The sequence below is a fragment of the Chiloscyllium plagiosum genome, unplaced genomic scaffold (genome assembly GCF_037043375.1).
Source record: "Chiloscyllium plagiosum isolate Xiang-an unplaced genomic scaffold, Cpla_swu_hap1 HiC_scaffold_27, whole genome shotgun sequence".
Taxonomy (NCBI): domain Eukaryota; kingdom Metazoa; phylum Chordata; class Chondrichthyes; order Orectolobiformes; family Hemiscylliidae; genus Chiloscyllium; species Chiloscyllium plagiosum.
Window position 1 is genome coordinate 54,995,549 of NW_028270165.1, and position 18,960 is coordinate 55,014,508.

Genomic DNA, 18,960 nt, shown 5'->3' on the forward strand with positions numbered 1-18,960 from the left:
GGCGGTGTGGACTTGTTGGGCCGAAGGGCCTGTTTCCACACTGTAAGTAATCTAATCTAATCTAATATGAGTTTCCTGATTGGGGCTGTTCACTTGCTCCTGTTACCATTTCAGGTTGCTAACTTTTCGTTAGCATCCTGCACATGTTGGGATTTTTTCTCCTTTCTATATCTCCTTGAGTGACTCAGTGACAAATCTAGTTTATGAATTGTTCCTATGATATCTCATGAGAGGGTTTATGATATTCACAGTGTGTCCAAGTGACAAAAAACAAACTGTTCACCTTAAATATTTAATTTTAAACAATGGAAATAAAATTAATGTTTGGAAAACACAACTTGCTGTGTAGTAAGATAATCAGAAATAGGAATGGGAGTAAGTAATTGACCGTTGAGATGCGTTGTCTTTCATTTATCTAAATTCTCTTTCCTGCACTTGTTTTTTCATGACTTCATCTGCTGAAGTGACTACACTCCAAAAGCTTGTGATTTCAACATAAGAGCATAAGAACTAGGAGCAAGAGTCAGCTTTCCGGCCCTTCGAGTCTGCTCCACCACTCAATCAGATCATGACTAATCTTTTCGTGGACTATGCTGCACTTACCTGCGTTTTCACCATATCCTTAATTCTTTTATTTTTCAAAAACGTATCTACTGCTTCTAGTGATTGCTTAAGTAATGTCAAATACTTCCCTGGGCAAGGAATTCCACAGATTAACAACCCTCTGGGTGAAGAAGTTTCTTCTCAGTTCAGTTTTAAACCTGCTTCCTCTAATCTTGAGGCCGTGCGCTTTTATCCTAGTCTCACCTACCAATGCAACATCCTACTTTTATTTCTTTCATAATTTAATATATTTCTGTAAGATCCCCTCCAAATAAACCTGCTGGACTATAACCTGGTGTCATGTGACTTATGACTAAAAAATTTGTTATTACGCATCCTCATAGCAGTGGGATTTCAGGGCTCGAAGATAGGGACACTACCACTGCGCCATAAAAAAACCTCTGCAGCAAATAGGCCTTCTTCTAATGAATGAGTGGGGAGAGGTTTCTTCCCAACATGGGATACAAATATTATACCCTCAGACCCCATTGCACTAAATTGAGCCCTCTTCGATTGAATGAATGGATGCGGAGGTGCCAGAGTTGAATTGGTTGATAACGTTAAAAATCACATCTTCCCCCTGAATATGTGACACTACCGCTATAGCCCCACAGCCCGTTGCAGTAAATTGGGTCATCTGCTGTTGAATAAATGAACAGGGCGGATACACTGACGTGGTTGTGAAATTCCCAACTAATCCCAAAGCTTGTGGTCGGTACCGACGAATCGGAGAGAGATATTGCAGAGGGTGGGACCAACACGACGCACAAAGCCAGCCGCCATTGGTCAGGTGGAGTAAGGTGCGCTCTGATTGGAGGGGGCGTGGATGACGCGCGTCACTGAAGGAGGAGACGGAAAGAAGAAGAAAAACAAAGATGGCGGCACGAGGCTGCGGTTTTCTCATCGACTCAGCGGGTGGTTTCTGACGGAGGGAGGGGGGCAGACAGGCATCGTTTACCTCAGAAAATACCTTTAAAATACATTTCAAATTAAAGCCGGAACTTTTCAAACAAAAGTTGTGAAGAAAAGGAGACAGTCCCCGGTGGGGTTTATTGTTTATGTGTGTATAATTCCCGGGGCCCGGGAAGGGGGAGGTGACGGTTACCGGGTGAACCATAAAACAAATTAAAAATGTCTGCGGTGGAGGAGAGAGAGCCGGCGCCCGCGGCTTCTTCGGCGGCGGCCGGAGCCCAGGAGCTCAACAACCCCCCGGAGCTGGAGGAAGGTCCGAGCTCCAAGAAGCGGGGGGTCCGGCTGGAGGCTGGATTTGCTCAAGGCTTGTATCTATTAACTTATTTAAATGGTACCTACTGTTTAGGGATATGGTTTACATTAAAACTGGAGGATCATGTCAGTGTTTGTTTATATTGAGCAGTTGTAGTTGGTAAAATACATTCCCTGGAGGAGCACCTTCTATGATGCTGCATTTCTTGCCTTCTGCCCTTCCCCCATTTGTTATCTCCCATCCTGATTTTACATTTTATTTGGTCAAATTTAATTTCATATTAATCGGACTTGGTATTCATTGTGTTATTAATTTTTGTTGGATTATTGTAAGAAAAAATTAATGGTGTCATGTTATTTCTGATGTCAGAGTTTGACATTGAATGTGCAGATGTGAATATCAGTAAGATGTGAAAATAAATCAAGAACTTGTGCTTTTTAACAAAAACAGCTGTTCACTGCTGTCAATGGCATTGTCTCATTTGAGGGTGATGATTCAAGTCTGATCAACAAACTGTTTCATTGTCGCCCAATTTAATTTAATTTTTTTTAGAAAATAACTCTGGGAGATTAAGATTTATACAACTTATAAATAAATAAATCTTATAAATATGTCCAGTTCTCTACCTGGTCTCCTCTACATTGGGGAGAATGGAGGCCAACTTGCAGAACATTTTAGAGACCAGCTCTGGGACACTGAAATTAAATGACTCCACTGCCCTGTGGCCGATCATTTTAACTCTCCCTCCACCACCACCAAACTCTAACCACCTGACGCCTGGAGAAAAAACACCTCATCTTCTGTCTCTTAAATACAGCTGCTGTTTTCTCTACTTATGGATGTTTGTAGTTTCCTTAATTAGATACTGATTCAGGGGCTTGGTGGTGATAGGGAAACTATCCTTGACTGATAACAATGTCACAGACACAAAGCATTAGACATTTTAATACTTTTATTGCAACCTTTTTCTGAATGATAAAGCTATAAAAATATGAAAATAACATTCTAACAACAATAACAGTAAACCAACTACTACACAAAACATATCAAAACTATACTCACTACAGATCAATAAATAATGTGCAATAAGACCATAGCTCTCAATCTTCAAGAGCATCAATTATTACCCCAACATTTGTTTGAAATTCTTCCTGTCAGGGCATAGAGTTCATTAAACCAAACCAACATGGCTACACAAAGGCCCTAATTAAAATGGCAGACAAATGTGCTTCCAGATAATTCAAAAAGGGCTGCCATGTCTGATAAAAATTCTGTCTTTTGGTGCACCATATTTGTGAGAAAGTCCAAAGCATGAAGGCAAATGTGCTAAGCGCCTTCTTAACCACCCTGTCGACCAGTGGTGTAACTTTCAAAGAATTATGTGCTGAAACCCCCAGGTATCTCTGTTCTACATCAAGACCCAGGGCCCTACCATTAATTGTACAAGTGCTGCTTTGTTTGTTTTACCAAGATGCAACCCCTTGCTTTTATCCATACCCCTCTCAGTCACACACATTCACCAACCCCCACAACCCCCCCGCCCTCCTCCGAAACTCTCACCCTCTGACAGGCTTATACTCCCATCACACACACACTTTACCTCACATGCACATACACAAACATGCACTCTTAAGCACACACTCTCACACAAACTCACATGCACACACATACTATGGGGTGAACTTGCATTTAGAGTCAGAGTCATAGAGATATACAGCATGGAAACAGACCCTTCAGTCCAACTTGTCCATGCCAACTAGATATCCTAATCTAATCTGGTCCTATTTGCCAGCACTTGGCCCATATCCCTCTAAACCCTTCCTATTCATAAACCCATCCAGGTGCCTTTTAAATGGTGTAATTGCACCAGCTTCAACCACTTCCTCCAGCAGCTCCATCCATACACACCACCCTGCGTGAAAAAAGTTGCTCCTTTGGGTCCCTTTTATATCTTTCCCCTCTCACCCTAAACCTATGCCCTATAGTTCTGGACTCCCCAACCTCAGGGAGAAGACTTTGTCTATTTACCCTATCCATGCCCCTCATGATTTTATAAACCTCAATAAGGTCACCTCTCAGCCTCTGATCCTCCAAGGAAAATAGTCCCAGCCTATTCAGCCTCTCCCAATAGCTCGATCCCTCCAACACTAGCAACATCCTTGAAAGGGTTCAGAAAAGATTTAAAAGTTTCACAACATCTTTCTGATAGGAAGGAAACCAGAATTGCACACAATATTCTAACAGTGGCCTAACCAATGCTCAATGCTCTGACCAATAAAGGAAAGCATACCAAACACCTTCTTCACTATCCTGTCTACCTGCAACTCCACTTTCAAGGAGCTATGAATCTGCACTCCAAGGTCTCTTTGTTCAGCAACACTCCCTGGGACCTTACCATTAAGTGTCTAAGTCCTGCTTTTCCAAAAGGCAGCACCTTGCATTTATCTCCATCTCCAAATTAAACTCCATCTGCCTACCCTCAGCCCACTGGCCCATCTGTTCAAGATCCTGTTATACTGTCTATTATGCCTCCAATTTTGGTGTCATCTGCAAACCTGCTAACTAATACCTCCTATGTTCACATCCAAATCATTTATATAAATGATGAAAAGTAGTGGACCCAGCATTGATCCTTGTGGCACACCACTGGTCACAGGCCTCCAGTCTGAAAAGCAACCCTCCACCACCACCCTCTTTCTTCTACCTTGCAGAATTTGCAGAATTATATATGCAGTTACATTCAGTTTTGCTCAAAAAGCACACAGTCTGCAGGTATTCAATCCACGCAATATTTTATGAATTCCTACTTTGGAAATAGAACCAGTCTGACTCAAGATTGGGATACAGATGATCTCTGACCTCAACTTTAATGCATTGTCTGAGCCGAAATGTCACCTTAAGTTACGTCGAGAATGTGACTTAAAAGTAGTTCTGTGATTTACGTATTAATGAACCTAAACCTGCAACCCATTCTAAAAGGTGAAAGACATAACAGCAATCTAGATTTGTTCAATATACCATTTCAGTTGCATGACACTAATCTTTTGCTACAAATTCTGTCCTATGATCCTGCTCCACAACTACCCGATGAAGGAGTACTCCAAAAGCTAGTCCTTCCAAATAAACCTGTTGGACTATAACCAGCTGTTATGTGGTTTTTAAACTTTGTTTCTAGTGAATACAGCCCACACCTTGCACTGCTGCCAGTAAACTTTACAATGCTGATGAATTGATGCAGCAGCTGCAGAGATGAAAAATGTAACAGTTCCTAACAATATTAGCTTCTGATACACAACATTGGAAACTTAGTGCTAGAGGTTGAAAGAAATGAGCAGCATGAAAACAAAAATCTGCTGGAGCTCAGTTTTAATGAGAGTCTGAGTCCGGTGGTATATTTAGGTAACCTTTATTGCCACCCAACCTTGTTACAGCTTCAGATCTTCCCTGCAAACCTGGGAGTCCCCAGAGCTGGGTTGATAGTCCAGTCGATAATGGCACCCACTCCTTCAATCCCCCTGCAATGGCAAATGAACTCGCTGGTGCTTCTGCAGGTAGGAGGAGTGGGTGAAACCCTTCCCACACTGAGAGCAGGTGAATGGCCTCTCCCCGGTGTGGACCCGCTGGTGAGTCAGCATGCTGGAAGAATTGATGAATCCCTTCCCACACACAGTGCAGGTAAAGGGCCTCTCCTCTGTGTGGACCCACTCATGCTTTCGTAAGTTGCCCATATGACTGAACCCCTTCCCACACACTGAGCAGGCAAATTGCCTCTCCCTGGTGTGGACCCGTTGGTGCTTCTGCAGGTCACCCACATAACAGAAGGCCTTCCCGCACTCAGGGCAGGTGAATGGCCTCTCCCCCGCGTGGACCCGCTGGTGCCTCTGCAGGATGCCCACATGACCGAAGGCCTTCCCGCACTCAGGGCAGATGAATGGCCTCTCCCCCGTGTGGACGTGCTCGTGATTCCGCAAGTTGCCCACATGATGGAACCCCTTCCCGCACTCTGGGCAGGTGAATGGCTTTTCCCCTGTGTGGATCCGCTGGTGGGTCCGTAGGTTACTAACATAACGGAAGGCCTTCCCGCACTCGGGACAGGTGAACGGCCTCTCCCCAGTGTGGACCCGCTGGTGCCTCCGCAGGTCGCCCACATGACCGAAGGCTTTCCCACACTCAGAGCAGGTGAGTTGCCTCTCCCCCGTGTGGACCTGCTCGTGATTCTGCAGGTCGCCCACCTGACTGAACCCCTTCCCGCACTTGGGGCACCTGAAGGGTCTCTCCCCCGTGTGGACCCGCTCATGCTTCCGCAAGTTGCTTGTACGATGGAAAGCCTTCCCGCACTCGGAGCAAGTGAACGGCCTCTCCCCAGTGTGGACCCGCTGATGGATCAGCAGTGCAGATGAATGCGCGAACCTCTTCCCGCACATCAAGCACGTGAAGGGCTTCTCTCTCGTGTGGACCCGCTGGTGTGCTCGCAGGTTGGAAGAATTCGCAAACCCCTTCCCGCACACTGAGCAGGTGAACGGCTTCTCCCCGGTGTGAACACGCTGGTGTGTCTGCAGCTGAGACAACTGAATGAATCCTTTCCCGCAATGGTGGCAGATGCACGGCCTCTCCCCAGTGTGAACACGTCTGTGTATTTCCAGCACAGAGGGAGAAGGGAATCCTTTCCCACAGTCCCCGCATTTCCATGGTTTCCCCATGAGGAGAGCTTTCCTTGTGTTGCTCTGGGTTTGAAATTATAAATACAAAGGGTATATAGTCTGTCCCCAACGTGAGGGGTGAGATTTTGATATTCCAAGCTGAGTAAATGGTGTGAAGTACTTTTCAGTCAACGCACTGGATCTCCCTCACTCGGGTGTCTCAGTATTCTTCCTGCCACACCAGTGTCCAAAACCTCTCAACCAGACAAAAGCAAACATTTCTTCTCAATTTGAATGACTGCTGATATCCAAGTCCCAATGAATCAAGGAGCTCTGCCAGAAGTCGACGTATCAATTGCTTCAAATTTCTTTCCACGTTTTTCTGCAAAAATAAATTCACAAAGTTTGTGAGAAGATTTATAGCTCGGGTGTTCGTTGTTGTGGTTCTGTTCGCCGAGCTGGGAATTTGTGTTGCAGACGTTTCATCCCCTGTCTAGGTGACATCCTGAGTGCTTGGGAGCCTCCTGTGAAGTGCTTCTGTTTTGTTTCCTCCGGCATTTATAGTGGTCTGTCCCTGCCGCTTCCGGTTGTCAGTTCCAGCTGTCCGCTGCAGTGGCCGGTATATTGGGTCCAGGTCGATGTGTTTATTGATTGAATCTGTGGATGAGTGCCATGCCTCTGGGAATTCCCTGGCTGTTCTCTGTTTGGCTTGTCCTATAATAGTAGTGTTGTCCCAGTCAAACTCATGTTGCCCCGATTTCATCTGCCTTCCCTGTTGGGCCTCTTGCATTGAAGTAAATGCAGTTTAATTTATCAGTGCTCCCTTGTTCTCTGCTTTTTTCCTTCCTGTCCTGACTATTTGACTCACTCCCTTTCCCAACTGGATGAATCTCAGGTTAATCTCTTTCCTCACTATTTCCCTGGGGCCCATCCCCCACTTACTCATTCAACCCAAAGGACCAGCCACGTTACTATACATCAAGAACATTTCTGAACTGACAGCCAAACTACTACGACCACTAGGACTCATAACAGCACACAAACCACAGCCATTCTCAGACAACAACTCACCAGGACAAAGGACCCGATACCCAACATGAGCAAAACCAACGTAGTGTACAAAATCTCATGCAAGGACTGCACAAAACACTACATAGGACAAACAGGAAGACAGCTTACGATCCGTATCCATGAACACCAACTAGCCATGAAACGACATGACCAGCTATCCTTAGTAGCCACACACAGATGACAAGCAACATGAGTTTGACTGGGACAACACTACTATTATAGGAAATGCCAAACAGAGAACAGCCAGGTAATGCCTAGAGGCAATGCGCTCATCCACAGATTTTATCAATAAACACATCGACCTGGACCCAATATACCGGCCACTGGAGCGGACAGCTGGAACTGACAAACCGGAAGCGGCAGAGACAAGCCACTATAAATGCCGGAGGTAACAACACAGAAGCGCTTCACAGGAGGCTCCCAAGCACTCAGGATGTCACCTAGACAGGGGACGAAATGTCTGCAGCACAAATTCCCAGCTTGGCAAACAGAACCACAACATAAATTCACAAAATAAGTGATCACTGCCAGTACAGTTAAATGAATGTAACATAGGTGGCAATTCCTGTAGTTTGCCAGATGTCTGCTGATCACATTATCCAGGTCACAGAAACCTGAAAACCCTCATGCAGCCAGATAGCCTTAAGTGTGTATGGAGGAAAACTTCATTTAGGTGACAATGACCTGGAACAAGCTAAATCAAGGACAGGATAATGAAATGTCAAGGATGCTTGCAGAAAGAAAGCCAGTAAAGTTGCTGAATGAGTAAGTGGGGGATGGGCCCCAGAGAAATAGTGAGGAAAGCGATTAACCTGAGATTCGTCCAGTTGGGAAAGGGAGTGAGTCAAATAGTCAGGGCAGGAAGGAAAAAAGCAGAGAACAAGGTAGCACTGATAAATTAAACTGCATTTACTTCAATGCAAGAGGCCCAACAGGGAAGGCAGATGAAATCGGGGCATGGTTAGGAACATGGGTCTGGGATATCATAGCAATTACAGAACGTGGCTCAGGGACGGACAGGGCTGCCAGCTCAATGTTCCAGGATACAAGTGCTATAAGAAGCATGGTGTGGGCGCAAGAGAGGAGGGGGAGTGGAGTTTCTGATAAGGGATAGTATTACTGCTGTATTTAGAGAGGATATTCCTGGGAATACATCCAGGGAAGATATTTGGGTGGAACTGAGCAATAAGAAAGGGATGATCACCTTACTGGGATTGTAATATAGATCCTCTAATAGTCAGCGGGAAATTGAGAAACAAATTTGTAAGGAGGAGATTTCAGTTATCTGTAAGAGTAAAAGGATGGTCATGGTAGGGGATTTTAACTTTCCAAACATCGATTGGGACTGCCTCTGTTCAGGGTTTAGATCAAGAGGAATTTGTTAAGTGTGTACAAGAAACTTTTCTGAGTCAGTATGTCAATGATCCTACCAGAAAAGGTGCAAAACCTGACCTACTTTTGAGAAATAAGGCAGGGCAGGTGACTGAGGTGTCAGTGCAGGAGCACTTTGGGGCCAGTGACCATAATTGTAGTAGATTTAAAATAACGATGGAAAAAGGACAGACCAGATCTAAAAGTCAAAGTTCTAAATTGGAGGGAGGCTAATATTGATGGTATTAGGCAAGAACTTTGAAAAGCTGATTGGGAGCAAATGTTCACAGGTAAAGGAACGGCTGGAAAATGGGAAGCTTTCAAAAATGAGATAACGAAAGTCTAGAGACAGTATATTCCTGTTAGTGTGAAAGAAAAGGCTGGTAGGTGTAGGAAATGCAAATGACTAGAGAAATTGGGGTTTGGCTAACAAAAAGACAGAAGCATATGACAAGTATGGATAGGAAAAATCAAATGCATCCTTAGAAGAGTATACTTTAGAAGAAAATTAGGAGGGCGAAAAGGGGACATGAAATAGCTTTGGCAAATAGGATAAAGGAGACTTAGAAGGGGTTTTTATAAATACATTTAAGGACAAAAGGGTAACTAGGGAGAGAATAGGGCCTCTTAAAGATCAGCAAGGCAGCCTATGTGTGGAGTGGAGAAGATGGGGAAGATCCTAAATGAGTATTTTGCATCATTGTTTACTGTAGAGAAGGACATGGAAGATATAGAATGTGGGGACATAGATGGTGACATCTTGCAAAATGTCCATCTTACCGAAGTGGTGGTGCTGGATATCTTGAAACACATAAAAGTGGATAAATTCCCAGGATCTGATCAGGTGTACACCAGAACTCTCTGGCAGGTAGGGAGGTGAGTTTTGGGCCCCTTGCTGTGATATTTGTATCATCAATAGTCACAGGTTCCAAAAGATTGGAGGTTGGCTAATGTGGTGCCACTATTTAAGAAAGGTGGTCAAAAAAAGCCACGGAACTACAGACCAATGAGCCTGACATCGGTGATAGGCAAGTTGTTGGAGGGAATCCTGAGGGACAGGATGTACATGTACTTGGAAAGGCAAGGTCCAATTAGCAATAGTCAGCATGGCTTTGTGAATGGGAAATCGTGTCTCACAAACTTGACTGAGTTTTTTGAAGAAGTAACAAAGAGGATTGATGAAGGCAGAGTGGTGGGTTTCACCTACATGGACTTCAGTAAGACATTCAACAAAGTTCCTCATGGAAGATTAGTTAGCAAGGTAAGATCTCAAAATACAGGGAGAACTAATCAACCGGATACAGAAGTGGCTTGAAGGTAGAGGAAAGAGGGTGGTAGTGGACGATTGCTTTTCAGACTGGAGGCCTGTGGCCAGTGATGTGCCACAAGGATCAGTGCTGAGTCCACTACTTTTCATCATTTATATAAATGATTTGGATGTGAACATAGTGGGTATAGTTAGTAAGTTTGCAGATGATGCCAAAATTGGAGGTATAGTGGACAGCGAAGGAAGTTACCTCTGATTAAAACAGGATCTTGATCAGATGGGCCAGTGGGCTCAGGAGTGGCAGATGGAGTTTAATGCAGATAAATGTAAGGTGCTGCATTTTGGAAATGCAAATCAGATCAGGACTTATTCAACCTCAGTGTCATAGAGATGTACAGTACGGAAACAAACCTTCGGTCCAGGCCGACCAGATATCCAAAATTAATCTAGCCACATTTACTAGCACTTGGCCCATGTCCCTCAAAACCCTTCCTCTTCAAACACCCATCCAGAGGCGTTTTAAATGTTGTCATTGTGCCAGCCTCCACCACTTCCTCTGGCAGCTCATTCAATACATGCACCAACCACTGCACGAAAAAGTTGCCCCTTAAGTAATTTTAAATCTTTGCTCTCTCATCCTCAACCTCTGGACTCCCCTACCCCAGGGAAAAGACCTCATGATTTTATGAACTTCTATAAGGTCACCCCTCAGCCTCCAACGATCGAGGGAAAACAGCCCCAATCTATTCAGCCTCTCCCTGAAGCTGAAAACCTCCAACCCTGGAACGTCCTTGTAAATCTTCTGAACCTTTCAATCCTTGCCATTCAAATACTAATTTTTCACAGAGGGTGGTTCATGTGTGGAATGAACTTGCTGAAAAAGTGGTGGATGTGGGTACAGTTAAAAGACATTTGTTTAAGTACATAAATAGGCAAGGTTCGGAGGGATACAGGCCAGGAGCAGGCAGGAGAGACGAGTTTAATTTGGAATTATAGTTGGCATGGATTGGTTGGACTGAAGGTCTGCTTCCATGCTGCATGACTCTATGGCAGGTTCATAATTCTTGAAAGTGGAGTCAAAGGTAGACAGGATAGTGAAGGTGGTGTTTGGTACACTTCACAGGATATTGGTTGGGCCACTTTTGTAATATTGCATGCAATTCTGGTACCAGTGATCCCATCCTGACACACCATACACCAGAGATAATGACTAAAATTGACTGGGACACAGAATAAAATCATAGCCTCTTTCTGAACTGCAGAGATTTTATTTGGTCCATAGAATACATTGGGTATCGGAGTTGGGAGGTCATGATGCAGCTATACAGGACATTGGTTAGGCTACTTTTGGAATATTGCATTAGATTCTGGTCTCCCTGCTACAGGGTAGGAAGGATGTTGTGAAACTTGAGAGGGTGCAGAAAAGATTGACAAGGATGTCACCAGGGTTGGACGATTGTGGTATAAGGAGAGGCTGAATAATATGGGGCTGCTTTCCCTGGAGCGTCAAAGGCAAGAGGGGTAACCTTGTCAAGGTTTATAAAATCATGAGGGGCATAAACAGGGTAAATAGGCAAGCTTGTCTCCCACGATGGGGGTGTCCAAAACTAGAGGGTTTAGGGTGGGAGGGGAAAGATTTAAAAGGGACCTAAGGATCAATGTTTTCACAAAGAGGATGGTGCATTTATGGACTGAGCTGCCAGAGGAAGGGGCCAGTACAATTACATTTAAAAGGCATCTGGATGGGTATGTAAGTAGGAAGGATTTAGAGGGATATGGACCAAATGTTGGCAAATGGAACTAGATTTACATAGGATACATTATCAGCATGGATGTGTTGGATCAAAAAGTCTATTTCTGTGCTGTATATTTCTATGTCTATTTGATAACAGATGCTTTATTTCCGTTGATGCAAATATTGTTATAAATCATAGCTGGGTACTAATAGTTAGATGTAAGGGAAAGAGAATTCCTCAATTAAGGCACAATAAAAATCCTGGGAGACCTAATTTCTGGTTTACGTCCTAACAAACAAACATTAAACAAGAACCTATTTAATTCCTAATTTTGTTCCATTTTTCTTGTTTTATTCTCTGCGATTATAACACTGTTCAGTTGACAGGCTGGGAGGTTGTGGGTCAGGCCTTGAGTGACTGAATGTTTTATTGTTCTGAAAGGTATAAAAGGTGGGGTCAAAGTTTCAGCAGAAATCCAGCAGAGCTGAGAACAGACAATATCTTACTCTGTGGGAACAGGGAGATAAGAGGACAGGGAAATCAGGACCTAATATCCGAGCTTACACCAGACTACCATGTTATCAGTGCTTTGACTGGCAGTGCCTTTACCTTTAACTCGCTTCCCATTCAACTTGAATTCCATGTACCCTCTCGATATTCAGGATCCAATCCTTGTCATCCTGAAGCCATGACTCTGTAAGGAGTCTCAGATCATAATTATTCTCTTCAATGTGCGCAGTCAATTCATTCACTTTTGTTACAATGCAGCACACATTCAGACACGCCATTTTTAGTTTCAGTTTTTGTGATCTTCTGAATCCAGCTTTGATTGCTGGTACATTTACTCTCCTTGTCCCTTTCTATCATTCTCTGATGCTCATTTTCCACATCACTACATTGCTCACCTGCCTTGATTTGGATTGGCCATGCTAAATTGCCCAGTGTCCAGGGATGTGCAGGTTAGGTGGATTAGCCAATCGGAAATACAGGGTTACAGGTTCATAGCAATAGAAGCAGGAGTAGGCCATTTGGCCCATTCACCCTGCTCTGCCATTCATTAAGATCATGGCTGATCGATCCATTGCATTATCCCAACTACCCTAAATTTCCCTACCATGCAATAACCCATCCAACTGTGTCTTGAATATACTCAATGAAGCTGCCTCGACTGCTTCCTTGAACAGACAGTTCCAGAGAGTCACTACTCTCCCGGAAGAGCAGTTCCTCCTCATCTGTCCTAAAACGACTCCCCTTAATCTTGAGGTCATGTCATCTATTGCTCATCTCACCCACCAGCAGAAACAACTGGATTGGTGATGGGGGAGGGGGTTAGCTGCATGAGTGGTTTACTCTTCAGAGGGACTGCCGTGGACTTGATGAGCTGAATGGCCTGCTTCCACACTGTTGGCTTCTATGATTTACCGCAGTTGTCTGCCCTGGATCACAGCACCCAAAACCTCCCACCTTCTGCCAATCCAAAGACAAGTGCCACGAGAGTGTGTGTGTTATCTAAATGCAGAATTGTTTCTCATGAATACAGCCCACGCCTCCCACTGCTGCCAATAAACTTTACAATGCTGATGAAACAATGCTATACCTGCAGTACTGAAAATCGTGAGGCTAACGATACCAGTTACTGATTCACTGCTCCTTCTGATGAACAGCATTGGAAATACAGTGTTGGAGGCTGACACAAATGAGCAGTTTAAAAGGATCGATCAGCCATAATCTTAATGAATGGCAGAGCAGGGTGGATGGGCCAAATGGCCTATTCTTGTTCTTATTAATACGAACCTATAACCCTACATTTCCCATTGGTTCCCTGTTCAGCACACTTTACTTACTGCCAGTAAACCTTAAAGCACTTCAACCCCACAGTGCAACGAATTCCCACTTTCCACCAAAATCCAGGATGTACTCACTCACTCAGTTGCTGTCTCACAAATGAAAGATTTCACTATAACTTCTGCTCCCAGTAAGGGCAAAACATCTTTGAAAGCTGCTCTGAAAGCCCAGTCTTCACAACCACTCTTCTGCTTTCACCAATGATTATCAGAGTCATACAGCATGGAAACAATCCCTTTGGTCCAACTCGTCTGCGCTGGCCAGGTATTCTAAATTAAACTAGTCCCGTTTGCCAGCATTTGGCCCATACCCCTCTGAACCCTTCCTATTGATATACTCATCCAGGTGCCTTTTAAATGTTGTAATTGCAGCAGGCCCCACCACTTCCTCTGGCAGCTCATTCAATAAACACACTGAAAAAGTTGCCCCTCAGGTCTGTTTTAAATCTTTCCCCTCTCAAGTGAAACCTATGGACTGCCCTACCACGAGGAAAAGATTTTTGCTATTCACCTTATCCACACTCCTTATAAACTTCCATAAGGTCACCCCTCAGTCTCCAATGCTCCAGGGAAAATATCCACGGCCTATTCAGTGTCTCCCGACAACTCAAACCCTCCAGCTCTGCCAACATCCTTGTAAATCTTTTCTAAACCCCTTCAAGTTTCACAACATTCTTCCATAGGAGGGCCACCAGAATTGCACACACTATTCCAAAAGTGGCCGAACCAATGTCCTGTGCAGCCGCAACATGACCTCCCAACTCCCGTACTCAATGCTCTGACCAATAAGGGAAAGCATACCAAATGCCTTCTTCATTATCTTGTCTCCTTACAATTCCACTTTCAAGGAATATGAACCTGCAAGGTCTCTTTGTTCAGCAACATTCCCTATTAACTGTGTAAGTCCTGCCCTGATTTGCCTTACCAAAATGCAACACCTCACATTTATCTAAATTAAACTCATTCTGCCACTCCTTGGCCCATCAGCCCATCCTATCAATTCTTTCTTTCCCCTCTCATTCCCTAAATGTTGAGTCTCCATCTCCCACACACACACCCTCCACTCTCACTTTGCTGAACCTAATCCCTGCTGTACCTCATCCTGAAGGGTCTGGTCTGTGCTGATACACAGGCCCACACACAGGGGAGATCTAATTGAAACAGACAGAATACTGAATGGCCTGGACAGAGTGCTCGTGGAGAAGATGCTTCAATTGGTAGGAGAGACTAGGACCTGAGGGCACAGCATTAGAGTAAAGGGAAAACCTTTTTAGAACAAAGATAAGGAGAAACCTTTTCAGCCAGAAAGTGATGAACATGTGGAATTCACTGCTACAGAAGGCTGTGGAGGCCGGGTCACTGAATATGTTTAAGACAGAGACAAATAAGTTCTTGAGTGTCAAGAGGGAAATCGAGAGTTACGTGAAGAAAGTGGGAGAATGAGATTGAGAAACTTATCAGCCATGATTTAATGACGGAGCAGTCCCGATGGGCTGAAAGGCCTAATTTCTGCTCCTGTGTTTAATGGTCTGTTATTGTCCTGGACTAGGAGTGAGAGAATTGGGAACAGGCCATTTACCCTGTCAAGCCTGCACCAGCATTGAACAGATCATAAGTGAATATGAATATACCTGCATCTCTGTGAATAGGCTAGAAATGTTTCTACTGGAGAAGAGGACGTTGAGTGGTGACCTAATAGAGGATGAAAAAATCATGAGTGATATCGAAGAGGTGAACAGCGGAGATCCTTTCCCTTGGTGGGGATTCAAAATTAGGGAGCAACTTTTGAAGAAGAGAGGAGAAAGATTTTTTAAAAAATACATGAGGGGCACCATTTCGTTTCCCCACAGAGAGTCGTTTGTGTGTGGAGTGAATGTCCAGAGAAAGAGGTGGATGCATGTACAGTTAAAACATTTAAAAGACATTTGGATAATTACATGAATGATGAAATTTAACTTAGATAAATGTGAGGTGCTGAATTTTGGACAAACAAATCAGAGTAGCACCTATACACTTTACGGTAAGGTCCTGGGGAGTGTTGCTGAACAAAGAGACCTTGAAGTACAGGTTCATAGTTCCTTGAAGGTAGAGTTGCAAGTAGATAGGATAGTGAAGGCAGCATTTGGTATGCTTTCCTTTATTGGTTTGAGCATCGAGTAAAGGAGTTGGGAGTTGATGTTGTAGCTGTCCAGGACATTGGTGAGGCCACATTTGGAAAATTGCATGCAACTCTGGATTCCTTCCCATCAGAAGAATGGTTAAAACTTGTAAGCGTTCAGAAAAAGATTTACCAGGATGTTGCCAAGTTTGAAAGATTTACGCTCTTGGGGGTGAGGCTACATAGGTTGGGGCTGTTTTCCCTCGAGTATCGGAGGCTGAGGGGTGACTTTACAGAGGGGCATGGCTGGGTAAATAGACAAAGTCTTCTCCCTCTGGTGGAGGAGTTCAGAACGAGGGGGCATAGGTTTAGGGTGAGAGGGGAAAAAGACATAAAAGGGACCTAAGAGGCAGCTTTTTCACCAAGAGAATGGTAATGTGTACAGAATGACCAGTCAGAGGAAGTGGTAGAGGCTGGTATAATTAGAGCATTTAAAAGGCATCTGATTTAGGAAGGATTTAGAGGGATATGGGCCAAGTGCTGGCAAATAGAACTAGATTGGAATAACTGGTCGGCATGGACAAGTTGGACCGAAGGGTCTGTTTCCATGCTGTACATCTCTATGACTCCAACAGGAAAGGTTCAGAGGGATATGGGCTAAACACAGGGTGGGGCTAGTTTAGTTTGAGAACATAGTCAGCATGGACTAATTGAACTGAAGAGTCTGTTTCTGTGCTGTATTACTCTGTAACTGTTCTGTACTGGTCTTAAAATCATTTTCTTGCCTTCCTCCATAATCATCCACTTGTTTGTTGTTCAAAAATCAGATGAACTCAGCCTTGAATATATTCAATGACGGTCTAACTGCAGGAAGACATCACCAGTTATCAACTCAATTCCTCTTGCTAAATACCACTTGCCTTGCTCACTGCTTGCTGCACCTGTCTGACAACTGGCATTGACTGGTGTAGAAGGATGCAGAGGCCCTCTGTACATCCACACATCATTCCTAATGAAAGGCTCATGCCCGAAATGTCAATTCTCCTGTATTTGCCATGTGTTTTTCAACTGACCTGGACTAACTTTCCCAGAGTCTGTCCCCTCCCTGGGTTCACTCCGTTTCCCTTCAGTTCCTGCAAGTCAACAGCTGAACCCCAGAATTGAAAAGGGGGTGAAAAAAGAGAGTGCTGTACTCACAGATGTTGGAGTGAGGAAGAAAGTTGTGGTCTGGCTGAAGCTCAATCTTAATTCAGAGAGAGGAACAGCAACATCTTGGTCCAACTTCCGCATCCAGACAATGGGTTTGCTGTGATTGGCAGGAGGACCAGTCGCCATCCGGTCCTCCTGAGCGTCCCATTGGTCCATCAAAACAAGGTCGTGGGACATTTCCGCTTGTTGCACGAGCATGCATAGTGTTTTGCTGACACCGGTGAACATGCGCACTGCGTTGCTGACACAGAGTCGCATGCGCAGCATGGAGATGCTGGTATTACTGACAGATTTTCAAAGTTAAAAATCACACAACGCCAGGGTATTCCAAAAGGTTTATTTGGAAGCACTAGTTTTCAAAGCACTGTTTCTTCATCGGGTGGTTGTGGAGCAGAATAATTAGATACAGACTTTATCGCAAGAGGATTATAGTGTCATGGGAGTAATATTAAACAAATTTAGCTTACGTCTTTTAGAATGACCATGATAGTTTCTGTTCCTTCATATGTGAATATCAGAACTTTTTAAAAGTTACATTCTCAAGATTGCTTTTAACAATAGGTGTCTTCTCAGCTAAAGTAATGCATTGAAGGAGTGAAGTTAAAGTCTGTGTCCCACTGTTAGGTCAGATTGATTCTATTCCTAAAGTGGGAGTTACAGAATCTTACGTGGATTAATGCAGGTTTTGAACAAAATATAATGTAATTCTACACGTACATATTCACTCCACAAACTTGTGCATGTGCGCGCAAGGGAAACCGAGTGTGTATGGGGGGTGCGGGGTGAGGTGTGAGTGTGTGTCTGTGTGAGAGTGTAATGGGTTATAAGTCTGTGAGAGGCTGTGTGTGTGTGGGAGCATATAAGAGAGCGCTTGTGTATGAGAGAGGGTCTGCGTGAGTGTGTTGGTCTGGAGGAGAGTGTGTGTATGAGAGAGTGTATAATGTAATGGGGTCAGCTGCAGTGTGACATGAATCCAAGGTCCCAGTTGAGGCCATCCCCATGGGTACCGAACTTGGCTATCAGCCTCTGCTTGGCCAATTTGCATTTTTGAGGAGAAAGTGAGGTCTGCAGATGCTGGAGATCAGAGCTGAAAATGTGTTGCTGGAAAAGCGCAGCAGGTCAGGCAGCATCCAGGGAACAGGAGAATCGACGTTTCGGGCATAAGTTTCTGAAGAAGGGCTTATGCCCGAAACGTCGATTCTCCTGTTCCCTGGATGCTGCCTGACCTGCTGCGCTTTTCCAGCAACACATTTTCAGCAATTTGCATTTTTGCCTGTCCTGAAGTCCGCCTTGGAGGATGGTCACCCGAAGGTCCGCGGCTGAATGTCTCGACCGCTGAAGTGTTCCTTGACTGGGAGGGAACACTCCTGCCTGGTGATTGTTGTGCAGTGTCCATTTATCCATTGCCGTAGCCTCTGCTCAGTCTCGCCAATATACCATGCGTCAGTGCCTGCAGTGTATGAGATAAACAATGTTGTCGGAGTCACATGAGTACCTGCTGCACTCATGGTGGGTGGTGAACCCATGTGTAATTGTATTGACACTCTGACATGTTTTGCAGCCTCTGCCATGACAAGGTTGTATCATGTTGCCTTAAGGCCAGGCAGTTTGCTGCAAACAATGTTCTGTTTAAAGTTTGGTGGTTTGAAGGTGAGAAGTGGAGGCGTGGGGAAGGTCTTGGTGAAGTGCTCATCCTGATCGATAATGTGTTGCGGGCTGTGAAGAACGTGTCATAGTTTTTCAGCTCCCGTGAAGTACTGGACAACAAAGGGTACCATTTTGGTTGCAGCTCGTGTTTGTCCCCTAAGGAAGTCATTACGGTTTCTCGCTGCGACACATTGGAACTGGCAATTGATGAGTTGAGCATTGTATCCCGTTCCTTTGAAGGTATGCTTG

General features: G+C 44.5%; 2 protein-coding genes across 2 annotated transcripts in view; one reads left to right on the forward strand and one right to left on the reverse strand.

The window, feature by feature from the left end:
• Positions 1 to 18,960, forward strand: part of LOC148144133 (uncharacterized) — a 278,667-nt gene that overhangs the window by 2,525 nt on the left and 257,182 nt on the right.
• On the reverse strand, positions 3,396 to 17,138 carry LOC148144134 (uncharacterized). Its single transcript, XM_087974614.1, has 2 exons — positions 17,053 to 17,138; positions 3,396 to 6,850 (listed from the first exon to the last, which is right to left on the reverse strand). Exon 2 carries the CDS (start codon positions 6,526 to 6,528, stop codon positions 5,335 to 5,337), a length of 1,194 nt encoding a protein of 397 aa, XP_087830740.1. The 5' UTR covers positions 6,529 to 6,850; positions 17,053 to 17,138; the 3' UTR covers positions 3,396 to 5,334.